General features: G+C 39.4%; 2 protein-coding genes across 2 annotated transcripts in view; one reads left to right on the forward strand and one right to left on the reverse strand.

Annotated features, from left to right (window-relative positions):
- LOC106821104 (transmembrane protein 41A-like) overlaps nucleotides 1-3,049 on the forward strand; it is a 9,637-nt gene extending 6,588 nt beyond the window's left edge. Inside the window, exons 2-6 of the mRNA XM_014825767.1 lie at nucleotides 257-397; nucleotides 1,141-1,297; nucleotides 1,468-1,629; nucleotides 2,020-2,158; nucleotides 2,246-3,049. Of these exons, the coding sequence (XP_014681253.1) occupies nucleotides 273-397; nucleotides 1,141-1,297; nucleotides 1,468-1,629; nucleotides 2,020-2,158; nucleotides 2,246-2,421 (759 nt within the window). The 5' untranslated portion in view covers nucleotides 257-272 and the 3' untranslated portion in view covers nucleotides 2,422-3,049. The remainder of the gene's footprint in view (nucleotides 1-256; nucleotides 398-1,140; nucleotides 1,298-1,467; nucleotides 1,630-2,019; nucleotides 2,159-2,245) is intronic.
- Nucleotides 3,050-3,855: 806 nt separating this feature from the next.
- Nucleotides 3,856-12,888, reverse strand: LOC106821102 (U3 small nucleolar RNA-associated protein 6 homolog). Its single transcript, XM_014825759.1, has 14 exons — nucleotides 12,718-12,888; nucleotides 10,828-10,954; nucleotides 10,378-10,449; nucleotides 10,012-10,080; nucleotides 9,610-9,673; nucleotides 9,113-9,231; nucleotides 7,414-7,576; nucleotides 7,120-7,204; nucleotides 6,651-6,736; nucleotides 5,945-6,177; nucleotides 5,240-5,425; nucleotides 4,890-5,074; nucleotides 4,429-4,568; nucleotides 3,856-4,197 (listed from the first exon to the last, which is right to left on the reverse strand). The coding sequence occupies exons 1-14, from the start codon at nucleotides 12,807-12,809 to the stop codon at nucleotides 4,028-4,030; spliced, it is 1,791 nt and encodes a 596-aa protein (XP_014681245.1). The 5' UTR covers nucleotides 12,810-12,888; the 3' UTR covers nucleotides 3,856-4,027.
- Between the last annotated feature and the right edge of the window lie 1,187 nt (nucleotides 12,889-14,075).

Consider the following 14,075-nt stretch of genomic DNA (forward strand, 5'->3'; position numbering starts at 1 on the left):
TTCTTCCACCTTTCTTTGATCAGGTTTGCATGAGAAAAAAGCGGTACCGAAGTCTCTAAGATGCATCATAGCAGGAGTGTATCAATACACTCCTGATCATAGCTACTTAGATCGCAACCCAAGGGGTTCCAACCCCTTGGGTTAGTATCTATGGATGCATTTTGTATTACATTTTGTATGATTAGGCCTAGCCACAAGTTCCCTTCTCGCATTTAGCTTCTGATTGGTGTTCTAAGTTGTTACATAATTTTTGCAGTTGGGTGCTAGGGCCTATGGCTATGGCGAGGATTAAAAATGTGTGCTCATCGATTTTCTGTGTACCTGTCATATTTGGTTCAGCGAGTTTACTCCTCTACTTGATTTCTCTCGAAGCACCAGACTTGACAGGAGAGCAAAGGTACTTAATTTTGGTATAATATTTATGTGCTAATCATTATTGCTATAATAATGTACTACACAACTCTTACTCTTAGTCCGAGCCGACGCAGACCCCAGTAATGGAGACGCAGATAAACCCGCACCCTCAGATTAGCAAAGCGGAGTTATAACGTCTGCATTTGCAGACAACCCAACTCTAGGGAAGACAGCTGTGAGATTGAATACTTTCTTGCACGGTGTCGTGCAATTCATTGCCATTTCTTGAAGCAAACTTTAGGGGGGGGGGAGAATGTATAGATATTGAAGGGAGTATGGATGTGGTAGAGGATTTAAAGAAATGGGAGAAGGGTGAGAAGCTGAATAAGAGGGGTAAGTATGGGGATACAGTAAAGGAAGTCAAGAAGGGGGAAGCTAAAGGTATGGGGGAAGGAGAGAAAGGTAGATGGTTCGGAGAGGTAGAAAGTAGGAGAAAGTTGGAGTATGCAAAGAAGGTAAATGAGATGGAGTAAATAGTAGAGAGGAAACTGTAGGAATGGTAAATGTGGTATTTCAAACAATTTACACTGGTAAAAGTGTACAGGATTTTAATTTGCATTAATCATTGAGACATTTGTGATGAATTGCTAAATATGGTATTTGGCATCCACTGTTTAACTAACTTGCCGCATTAGAAACTAAACAATAATTGTTTTTCTTGACATGCGTGCCAAATGTGTATCGCTAATATTCTGCTAATTGCTATACCGTTGTATTTTAAACCAGAGCTTGTCTGAGGTTCCCAAGCAGCATGGCTGCTCTTGTGAAAGTAGCCGAGATGCTCCAACAGTACAAGACGTTGCACTTCAACTATGTGCTGCTCCTCTTTTGCAGTGCCTATCTGTACAAACAGAGCTTTGCAATTCCTGGATCAGTGTTTCTGGTAATCCGTTACCTTTTTGTAGCATTTAAAATCATAGACCCACGTAACCTGCTCTACATTACTAATTGATTCACTTCATAAGTAGGCAGCTAACACTGTAGTAGTAATAGAAGCTACTAGTGCCATGTACCAACATACACTTACAATTTTATTAATTTTTTTAATTTCAGAACATTCTGGCAGGTGCATTGTTTACCCTGTGGGTCGCTTTCCCATTAGTTTGCCTACTGACAGCATGTGGCGCTACCTGTTGTTTCCTGATGTCACATTTGTTTGGAAGGAAACTTGTACAGCAGCATCTACCTGAAAAGATGCACTTGCTGCAGAACAAAGTACGGTATCTGCCCTGTGTGCATGTGCAAATCCCTTTATACGAAAATTGTAAAATCTTCAATGCAAATGCAGTGTGGCACATACAGGCGATTGTTGTCACAGTCAACCCTGTATCTAAGAGCCACTCAAGGTAAAACCAAAAAGTGCCCATTGCACACAGGTGTCTGTTCTATTGAGATGGTTTCAAGGTATAATTGCCACTCATTCTGCCGTTCTATTTAAACATGTGTCTATTATATAGAGGTTAACCAGTTAACCATCAACTCAGGTTTTACCAAACTTGTTTCTCTTACTTGAAATCATACAAATTAATTTTTGGGTCTGCACAATTATGATGCACATTACTGCATGTGTTATACAGTGATACTCTTACTGATGTTTAAATTTAGATCGATGAGAACAGAGATCGCCTGTTCTTCTTTCTGCTTTTCCTGCGTCTGTTTCCCATGACGCCGAACTGGTTTCTCAACATTGCTTCACCACTAGTCAACGTTCCGCTGCATCAGTTCTTCCTCACTGTATTAATAGGTAAGAAGTGAAATTATTGTTATTGCGCATCAGCATTAATAGTTTTCCTTTCCAGTTACGCATCTAATGTAATTTTTTCCATTCCAGGACTGATGCCATACAATTACATATGTGTGCAGACCGGTGGCATCCTGTCAAGCATCAGTTCACTCGATGATGTCTTCACAGTGGCGACCTTATGCAAGCTGCTCTGCGTCGCTATAGTTGCACTGCTTCCTGGCATGTTGATGAAGAGGCGAGTTGTAACAGAGAGAAGCAATTGATCCTGTGCTGCAGCCTCATTTTTTACATAATATCTGTGAGTACTATAGTGTGTAGGGGGGATCAATGAGATGAGATTAGATGCTGCATTGCATTAATGAACTAGACAGAGTGCACTCACGGAGAGTGCATACCTCCGCCAGCATGTAACATGTATGTGTTACGAGCTGGCTCGCTGCGCTGGCTGGCTGGCTGGCTGACGCGCTAATATCGATCGCGCGAACACACGAACGCACAAGAGCGATCACATAACCTCCTCCAACTCCGTTGGGCGGAGGTAACAAGATGGATGCAATTGCCAATTACTATAACATTTTTTTCATTAATTAATGTTATAATAACAAAATTTGAACAACTTGCAATGTATAATTTGTGATAATGTGTGCACCAATTGTATTAGAGAGGTTACTTTGAATCCCTCTTTTTTTGTTAAATATTCCATGTACAGAATACCTTTTAATACAGCGGTCTTTCAAACTGTTTATATATTTAATGTTGTTATTATACACTTGCATATTGTTTAAGTTTTTATTTGTGTTCATCATAGGAAAAATATACCTTGTTAAATTGTAACACTAGTATACATTGCTTACACTAATAGTAACATTATTTGTGGTTATTATTTTACTGTACCATTATTTATGAGAAAAATGTTTTGAATCTGCGAATGGAGAATGCACAACATATATATATATATATTGCTGAAAGGAAACAAGGTGAAAATCTGCACGAAATGTTACAAATGCCATTAGCTTTATGGGAATATCAGAGTAATATTTCTCATTGATATGCGTTTCATTACTGATCACAGTTACGACTACTTATTAGTCGACATAATGTTTGTTGGTACAGGATTTCTTTGCTGAACGCTGCTCAGCCCAGAACTGTTTATCCATGTTAAAAACAGAATAAAGAAATTTATTGACAAACAAAAATGTGTTTGCTTTGCTTTAATAATTTTATAGATGAATCTATATAGACCCGCACATTGGGATTTGTGTTACGAAATGCGTTACTTCTCACCCTGTGCTGAAGAAAAAATTTATAAAATAGGAGTCGGTGTATATACGTCTGAATATGTGTATGTGCCTGCGTGCGTCACCAACAGCTGCACTACGGTGTTCATATTTGATACGATTTGGGGCAATTCAATACTTAAAAAACACATGTAAAAAAAGATCAATGCTTTTCCCCTTCTCAACAAAAAGAGGAGTATTTGTGATTCATGGCATAGATTTGATTGATTGTGCGACTTAGTTAGTATAAAAAGACTAAATTAGATGTGAATAATATGCATAGATGTGTTTATAGTGCAAATGTTATTGTGGGTAAAAAATATATATTAATGTAGCCTGATAGGCTTTTGGTTTCATGCTGGTAAGTAAGCATCTGCCATTTCCATATTATTCAGTATCAGAATGCAAAAGTAATATTAGTTAATGAAATAGTATTTTGCAAATTTTACTACACAAACCTACACATACACAACAAATACACAATTACACTAACAATGATGCCATCCTAAGTAGATGCTATCAAATACTACTGACGTATAATATATGAGTTTGTTGTGACAACCACTGCTTCTGTTATTCACGTGGTGCATCACTAGGACGACTGCACGTCATGTCCCATGTTCAACAACGAATAGGCAGTGATGAAATCGTCAAGCTGTTTCCCATCGAGCGCCTTCTTGGCCCGCCAGTACATCTTGCTGGAGTTGGATGGATTGCCGTGAGCGTGAGTCCCTTCTAGCTTCACATACTCTAGCCAAACATCTGCGCAGAACCACATGCCACAGTCACTCCATCGCAGCCACTTACAGCCGAATAGTAACGGTTACGTAAATATGAATAACGCTTGCGAATTAAATTGCTATATTGAGATTGGAAAAATCTAAAATGTAAATTGTTGATGAGACGACTGTTATCGTTTACTGCTGCAAATATGACATGATAAATTGCAGTTAATGCAACAGGACTATAAAGTAACTGTAGCTGAATGCATACCAATATCTCGATCACCAAACTCGCGAACAGCATCTTCGTGGACTTTACGCAGTCTCTTTATAGATGAGTGAGGCACAGCATTCTCTATAGCTGCATACTTTGTGAAGAAACCAACCGACAGTGGTCGCAGTTTCGACTGCCTGCAACAAAACCAAAGTGTCCTTTTGTATAAGTTCCAACCTGTTGAAATGACTGAGCTTAGCAACATAAAGGGCCATGGTCAGCAGCTACATAATGGAGGAAATCCCACATGTGTGGGTGCATATGTAAGTGAATGCATGTACACATGATGCATGAGCGGATGAATCTGCAGTCTTGGTTGCCAATATATAACTTCTAATTTCTAAATATTACTGGGTTCCCAGCTAACAATGAGCTGCAGCAATTATTTTTCACTGTTGTTGCTACTCTTGTTATTGTAGTGAGTTTTCCTTTCTGAGCATCAAAAAGTGAACACTTACGTGCTATAGACTTCCCTGGCTTTGCTCACACCACCTGTCATGGCGGCCCACTCTAGGTAATACTCTTTCAATGGCACGCACACCTCTCTGCACTTCCCCACACCAGCCTTTAGTAGATCCTCGGTCTCGTTTGGTTGAACTGCAAGGCACCACTCCACACCCAACATCCAAAGTGGAAATGACTCCTGAAGTGCAACAATCAAGAACACACATATATAACATTGAACTATGTATGTAGCACATATTATCCATGATAAATATTATATATAGCATTATGTGTATATAAAAATATATACAGAATATGTATGATACAACGAACCAGGCAACTAAATAATGACGTTATGACATACCCTTTCCGCAACTGCAGAGAGCGCGCTATCCAGAAGTGTTCGTACATCAGTCGGGTCATCTAGGCAGTGTATGTGTAGGGCCAACCTGTGCTTCCAGAGAGCGATGGACAATGGATACATTTTGACCGCATGCCTAGCCACCTTGCGGGCAACACCTATTTGTCCAGTCTGCTCCAGTAGATTCAGCTGAAACAGGTTCAAGGTGAGATCAGTATGAAGATGGAGCTACCAGTGGCTGTATGAAAGACTTTAGAAAATGGGTACCAACCAGAGAAAATGGAGGAGAATTGGGAATATCATAGGAAACTATAACCTATTTTGAATAGAACATATATAATGGCAGATTTGCAATGGTTTTGGCAATGGAGGAGGAAATGGCCTGAAAAAGGTTGGGAATTTCTTGTTGAGAAAATTTCTCTATACTGAGAGCAAGTAAACCTTTCATTTATCTTTCTATATTAAACTGAACTGAACTATTAAACAGAATTAACTTCTGAACCAAAGTTACGGGAAAATCACTAATTAGTAAATAAAGCAACATGTATTGAAAATTTATTGAAATACATCAGAATTTCCATCTATAGTATTTCAAAATAAATTCACCTCAAGGGTTAGGATTATGGATTTTACATGAAGTGTGAACAACAACATAACCCAATTCCACCAAAAAAAAAAAAAATTTAAAAAAAAGGCAATGCTTCTTACCCATTGAGCATACAGGGTGTCGGACAGCAGGTTTGAATCGGCTGCTCGTTGAAGAACCTCCAGAAGTCGTTGCATACGCTGTTCAATTTGATAGCTTGTGCTGCCCTCTATGCGTAGCCACTTGTACAAGGTGTTCGCGTATAATGTCCACATTTTCTGCGTAGGAAGATGCTCAATGGCCTCTTCAAACGTCTGCCAGCACTCGACCTCTATCGTCTCTGGCACAGCACCATCTAGCAGTAGCCACAACAGATACTACTAGACAGATTACACTCATGGAGAGTGCATACCTCCGCCAGTGACATACGCCATACGCCATACGACTCACGAACACAGGAATAAGCCACGATATACGCCAGTGTACTGACATGTACACGCTGGCTTGCTGCTCGCTCACATGTACATGCTCGCTGGCTCGCTGACGCGCTAATATCGATCGCGCGAACACACAAACACATGCACACGAGAGCGAAAACATAACCTCCTTCAATGCATTCCATGTGACATAGTTGCTAGATGGCATTCTCTCTCTTCGCTCTCCTCTCCCTCTCTCTCTCTCTGTCTTTCTCTCTCTCTCTCTCTCTCTCTCTCTCTCTCTATCCCTCTCCCTGTCTCTCTTTCCCTTGCATCACTTATATGCCTAACTCCTGCAAAACTATTACCGAAGGACAAGTGACAGTAACAAACAACAGCTTTGCATACGTACCATTCTGTGATTGATCAGGATTCGGCATGTGGCGTTGCGCCAGAGTGTCCCAACTCTCCTCCCTATCTGTAAACTTCTCCTGCAGACTGCAATAATACAAGCACTGGTGAAATACAGGTGGACTGACTGCAATAAAGAATGGTTGCGAATTGAGATATGTCACATATTATATAGAAGTTCAAACTACCAACTTATTAACTCTACTACTCTGTTAATCAAAGTTATTACTCTGCAAACTGTACATTTCAAAGAAGAGGTGCTTTTAAATGTTATATTTATGCCACCTACATAAAAATAAAGTTAAAACAATATGTAAGGTTAATTCTAATTTCTGTGTATCCATTCTACTCCGATGAAAACTCACAATTTATGACCACGATCCTATCTATAACAGATTGATATCATGAATATATATATATACTTGTTTTTAATGCTACTATGAAACAAAAACGAGTATATATGCACTCACTCTTTAACAATAGCTTCCTCGTGGCCGTGTATATAGTTGAACAGCTTACAGATTGGTAAGAATGATACACAAAAATTTACATCCGCTAAAAAATAGAAAAAATAACAAATTGCCTGTAAATACAAACCACAACTACACTAAACCTAGAAGCCAAATATCAAAACTTAAAAATACTAATTTTTTACTAATTTTTACAAATTAATTCAATCTGATTTATTTACATGAGACGACACACGATTCTTTGTAAATTTTTCAAAAAAGCGCAACTGTTTGAGGAATGGAATCAGCTCTTACGTATTGCTTCAATGGCTTGCCTGTAGACAACCAGTGCGACATGGCCTCTCATTATGACATCATCTACTGCGTCAGAACTATTGGCGTCTTTCAGCTCCTCAATTCCCAAGACCTCTCGCCGTTTTCTAACCTGCTCCGCAGCAAGCAGCTCCATTCTGTAGTACTGTGCATAATAGCAAAACATTTCTCTTAAAAATCATCTGATATAAAGTTTATCTAAACAAGTACCGCAGAGCGACAGCGCTCAACTGATGTGTACTGTAGCCAGGTATTCCTTTCCCTTCTGATAAACTCACTGGCAACTGAATCAAGTGCGCCCTCCTGCTACCGCGTTCGCGCTCAGAGCATATATCTAGGATACTACTAATACAGATCTAAAATCTATGATAGGCTTTGCTATACCTACTGGTAGTACAGTAATAAAGATACAGCTGTGTAACTTTAATGACTTCGCTATATTAACATGTTATCATGGATATGCGTCGAGCGCAAGCGTAGTGCAGAGATGCCAACACGTATTTGAAGCAATCTGTAGTTTCTGGTCATCAAATTAGTAGATCGAGGGTCACGTAGTGACCCGAGTTTTCCTGGGGGTGTCCGGCATGCCCCCCGGAAAAATTTTTGATTTTGAGATGCAATTTCCTGCATTCTGAGGGTCAAAAATGACAATAAATTGACAAAAAATGTCAATAATTAAATTTTTTTTTTTTTTTTATCACAGTGAAATTCGTAGTTTGATACAAACTGGTCGTCGTGGTGCAAAAGGAATAGAAATTCGTATAAAACAAGGATAAATCGTAGTGGTTGCATCTCTGGTAGTGGTGGTGGTGGGGAAGGGTGGGGCGGGGGTGGAGGGTGAGGGAGAGTGTGGGGGGAGAAGGCTCTAATAGCAAAAGCAGTTCAGTCCTTTGTTAACAGTCAACAAATCCATGTTTAACCCTCCTCTTGAGGGTCAAAAGGTTATCAGACACTTACTCTTCGCACGTCAGCGGAAAGTAGATTTCATGGTCCTTTCAATAAAGTGATAAAAACGGTAGGTCAGCGCTGAAACAAAAAAGTTTCGCACTCGGTCCATTAGACCATGTCCTCAGAAAATGGCTGACCTTTCCCCACTGCCCTTTGACCTGTGACCTCCAATTTTGCGCTGGTGATGGGTTTCCTCCCCATCACACTATACATAAAATATTAAGAGCGTAGGTCAAGCCGTTGAGATTTGTGCCGCAATTCCGTATTTCCTCCTATACCTTAAGTTAACCTTTGACCCCCAAATTCGACATCCCGAGTCCTTTTCGCAATCCCCCCACGACGTCGCGAATATCAAGACCGTGCGTCGATCGGTTAAGATTTGTGCCCAACTGTTGACGGATGGACAGACGGACGCACGGACGAACAATCATGCGATTCTACAAGCTGCATCTGATTCGTCAGCTGAGCTCAAAATTAATGGCATGATTGTTGCAACGAGTTCTCAACACTAGCTGCGATTAAAAATAAATGTAGAGTAGACCGCATTTTGGTTCTAATCTAAGAGCACACAATAACAAAAGCATATAAAAACTAGATCAAACAATGATAGAAATTGCACGCCGTCTTAATTTTAGTTTACTAAAGTATCGTTACAAATCTAGTTTAATATACTAGCTAAGAAATGGTTTTCAATTTTAATCATTGTTCGCGCTACGCTCTTGATGATAACTACCTCCAGCCAGAGTTTTCTGGTAGTTGGATGAAATCGCAATCCTCGCTGAAGCAGCTCCCGCGCTTTTTCTGTGGAATTCTCTTCTTCAAACTCCCATTTGGCAGCCAAGATCCACAACTCTGTGCAGAAAATAGCCAAACAATATAAACATATATATATATATAATAAAAATAATAATAATGCCTCCACCCAGGTGTGTGCAGCTATGTTGACTAACAGGTATGGCTTATCGATTAGAAATAGGTAAATGTTCTCACAGAACTCACATATATACTGACCCAGTGATTTACTTATTTATTTCTTTATTGAAACTCATGATGATTACTGGTAATTTCATATATGACTATTTAAAAGATGCAGAATTTGCAATCAATACTCACCTTGAATCTTTTACATGGCCAGAACCAAGCTTCCACAAAAAATACTCTTGCAACTAATAAACCTACGGAGACTAAATTATTATATACAAAAACTCAATGATTAGCTGGTTCACTTACGTGGGTTTCCACTGTGGCGCTGTAGCATGTGTGTGAACATATTTCCTACGGATGTTCGTTGGTTCTGCAATTAAACAAAACAAAGATACAGTAAAATTGCTGAGCAACTTTAGATAAAGAGAGTGGCATCAATGACAAATGGCTTTTTCTATTATTTCAAAGTCATGCGAACAGGGCACGAGAAATATTCCAGACATCACTCTTCATCATTAACTTCATACTGATAACTGTACTGTACCCTCGTGTCATAAATCATGTGTATCATATTACAGCAGTGCATGTTTTCAAGTAAAAGACATGTCCTAAGATACGTAAGAATCTAATTTAACGAGTTTTGATGCACTGAAATCTACGTAATGTAATTGCACGCATGACAATGAAAACTGTGAGGCACGAACTTACCACTTTTTTACAAAACTCGATGTGCGACAGCCAGACCTTTACATCCTCAGAAAAACGCTGCTCACAATACTATAAAAACAAGGCAGACATATTTTCCTCATCCACAGCACAGATATTTCATTTCTTAAACATTAATAGTCATGCATACATTAATTTCTCAGCAATACGAATCTTTAGTTCCTGACCTTGTCTAATCTGCTATAACTCGTTGTCAGATATAAAACCCGGAAAAACTTAATTATTTAATTTATGATTTATTCTGGTTTTACTGCAAATTGCTATGCAACAGATGCATTAGTCATGCGGGAAAGCAGTCATAAGTTTAAAGACACCCTCATTGCATGGATGCACTTAAATTTTGCTTACCCTGAATAACCGGTGAATTCGATGGATAAGAGGATAATCAATTTCTTCTTTCTTGAAATGATAGCCCAGTCTCTATAAAATAGCCCAAAATAGACATCTTCAAATAACACAAAATGACAAGCAAGAAAATTCACAATTGAATACTATTAAATGCATTCCTATTAGTATTAGCAGGAAATTTATTCAACCACAGAGTTACCGAAATTAAAAATCACTGTTACATTATTGTTCACTATTGTTAGCAATTTATATGAACAGGCTGTAGCCATAGCTGGTGGTGGTGGGGGGTCAAATGGGATATAGTTGTACCCAGACCAATGTTGATCCCATTACATCGTCAATGACAAACTGTCCATGGTTAACTGCCAACAGCACAAACTACACATGGCTTTGCACCCATCCCCCAGGCAAAATGAGTTAGCTACATTTCTGTATGCTAAAAAAACCTACAGCTCGTCTTTTCTTGATGAGTGACAGCAGGGTGATCTCATACTGAGCATAGTTGAGAAAATCTTCTTTGCATTTTGTTTTTCTCCTCAGCTTATACTCATAGTCACTTGTCTTCTTAATGATTTTTCTGTTGGTATAATAGAAAAAAGTGTTAATTAAAGGAACTATAGACAGTAGCTTGGTATTACAATGAGCAGAGCCAAATAAATTATATAGCTGCCATTTTAAACACAATTGTGTGCATGCATGGGCCCAAGGATATAAGAGAGCTCTGTCCACATTTGCACATGTCACAGATTTGCAAAAATTAATTGTGGTCAGCGCCTATAATTTATATACATGAACCCATGCGTGCGTGCATGCATGTGAGCATACCAGGGTTCTCCAAGAGCACTTATAGCCTGGCGGCCCGACAGGCTATTGTCGAGCCCCGCCATCCTAAAATGCACCCGCCACTCTAAATATCATAGCCGCCATGCTAAATATCACCCCCTGACCCCCCTAGCACACAAACCGCCTTCGGCGATTTGCAACTAGGACCGTAAAGGCAGCAACCGCCATGCTATAATGAAAAAGCTTGGAGAAATGTAATAGGCTGCATTATAGCTGCCCATGTGTTTTGTCTACATTTCGGGTGACGTCACGCATGTACACAACAGCAATTCAAAACGAAACGCAAGTAGTGCTAGCACTTTAAGGAATAAATGCATAAATACATGGTGTAAAGTTGTGGAAAGTGTTAAAAAGCCCGATCATTTTGCATTTTGAGAGTGATTTTTCGTGGGAACTTTGGGGAGCTGGTGCAGCTGCGAAATCTAGTTCAAGATGTTCTATAGCCCTGCGGCAGTCACTGTACGTGTGCTATAGTACTAGAGCTACGTCAGTACTAGCCACAAGTTCCCTTCTCGCTTAACACTACGTTGGCAAGAGGGTCACAAGCCGACGCAATAGAATATTGTTCGGCATGACGTGCGCTGCTATTAAACGTAAAATTATCCAACTTTTTATGATTCTTATTGCTTCTCTGTACTTCCACGCCTCGATTTATTATATGTGCGCTATCACTGACTATGACTATCTATGACTATGACTATCTATGACTGACTATGTATTTACGTGTCAGCGAGTAATTATTAGAATTGATAAGATGAAACGACGAACAAACACCGCCATTTTTCAATAGATATCCCATAATACGTAGCGAAAGTTCGTGAATTTTCGCGAACAAAAAGAGACATAAGAACATCCAGAATGGCGTTTATCAAACGTTCAATAGTATAGCTGTTCAAAATTCTCTTATTTTTTAACGTGTAATTCGAGGTAAATAGTAATTAAGAAGTGATGCGATAGTTCCAAACATGTATTATTATGTAACAGGTGAGGTCAAATGTGGTAATACATTGATTTATTTACGAAATTTTACGAAATTCGGAGTTTGTTTTCAAGCAACCAGGCATTTCGTATGGAAGAGTGTTAGGCTCCTACGACGTGTAACAGTCGGAGAGCCTGGTCGGTTTAAGTCAGTAACTAGGCCTACCAATACCATTATCACACCAACGTGACCAAGTTATTACATTATACGCTGTGGCTATATGCCCGGCAGCCGGGCACGGTCTTCGTTTTCCTAAATGCCCGGCAGTTCTTAACCCTAACTCTAACCCTAACCCTAAACCTAACAAAAACCCTAACTCTAGCCCTAAACCTAACCCTAACCCTAATCCTAACTCTAACCCTTGTTTACTTGAGATAACGCTAAAAATTAAAAACTGCCGGGCATTTAGGAAATCGAAGACCGTGCCCGGCAGCCGTCAGATATACGCCGGCTGCCGGGCATATAGCCACTGTGTACATTATAACATTGTGGTACACCGTACAGATTGTATAACCTACTTTATTTCTTTCTGAGAAAAAAGTTTAACTCTTTTCATTTGTTCCAACTCTGGAAGAATCTCCTCCAAACTCTTCTGTACAAATTCTGCCATGACTTTAACTTAGCGGAACGATTAAGAAGTTTCTGAAACACAATCACGAAACAGCCTTCTCGCACACTGTGAACGTGGTGCATATGTTGCGCCACCTATGGGATGAAATAAAATCAATATGTTTTCCGCAACTTCCGTAGTTATTTAGTTCTCTCATTATTATCTCTTAATTATCTCTCTTATTTAGTTTAGTTTTCTCATTGCTTGCTTAGTTATTGACTAAATTTATCCAGCTGACGTCTTCAGGCTTATATTTGTGCATTGTCTATCAGTGCATACAGGCGCGGATCCAGGATTTTTGAAAGGGGGTGTCCAGGAAGCAATAAAGGGCATTTTTCCTGCTTAATTTTTCTGGTGTTTTAAAAAGCTGCCGAATGCCACTTAGGGGGGTTTGGGGGACCTCCCCTAAGAAAACTTTTAAAAATTGGTGCATTCTGAGCGCATCCGAGCAGTAATTTTGATGTCTAGAATGCAAAAATTGATCGGATCCGGATCATCCGGTACCCCGGACGCCTCGCGGACACCTCTTTGCCCATTTCTAGTTTTTTTATTACGAATTTATATATATATAAGTAAATCTTTATCAGGAAAACTAGTCCTAAAAAAAATTTGAATGACATTTTTTAGGGCACTTTGAAATTAAGGGGGTTTCGGACTCCACCGGACCCCCCTCCCCCCTAGATCCGCCCCTGGCATATCTCACGCTTTCGCAAAACGTAGTTAATATAATGCGCAAATTTTTTTCCGAATCGTATCCAGAATTTATCATGGTCAGGTGAAGATTGCCATTCCCTCTTGCTTTATGAAGCCTGTATGTTGCACTCGATCATCTGAGCGTGATCATTGCTTTTGACACGTGCCATCTTCTAATGATCCATTTAAGTTCAGCTTCTTTGTTTCTGTCATTCCGTATTGGAAGTACGTACCTCTCTTCCTCCTAAGTAAATTAAAAATTTGAGGTTTTTTCTCAGACGATCGGCAGTGTTGATCTGTTTATTTGATCAGCTTTGTCTCTTTCCGTCTTCAATATAGTCCCTTGGAATTTGAAGTCTAATATTTACAAGATAAACCTCGTACTATGCTGTTGCATAGGAGAGGATGAGAAATATGCACAGCGTTTGCCAAGCGAAAAAATATATGGCTAAATTATACTGAATTTACAGTAAAGAGAGTATACTCATGAGATTATTGAAATAGAAAATTTCAATCTAATTTCCTCTTCTTGTTAATTACAAGGCGCCAAGTCTTCCGACTTTCCCTAACTGT

Source organism: Priapulus caudatus, unplaced genomic scaffold (genome assembly GCF_000485595.1).
Source record: "Priapulus caudatus unplaced genomic scaffold, Priapulus_caudatus-5.0.1 Scaffold58, whole genome shotgun sequence".
NCBI lineage: Eukaryota > Metazoa > Priapulida > Priapulimorpha > Priapulimorphida > Priapulidae > Priapulus > Priapulus caudatus.

Bases quoted from the DNA above. Each gene is read 5' to 3' on its own strand.
- LOC106821102 (XM_014825759.1), bottom strand. From the start codon at position 12,809: ATGGCAGAATTTGTACAGAAGAGTTTGGAGGAGATTCTTCCAGAGTTG. The intron at 7,577-9,112 runs GTAGTTATCATC...TATTATGCACAG, and splicing joins CCAGAAAACTCTGGCTGGAG to TACTACAGAATGGAGCTGCT. The intron at 4,198-4,428 runs GTATGCATTCAG...GGTTCTGCGCAG, and splicing joins GTTTGGTGATCGAGATATTG to ATGTTTGGCTAGAGTATGTG.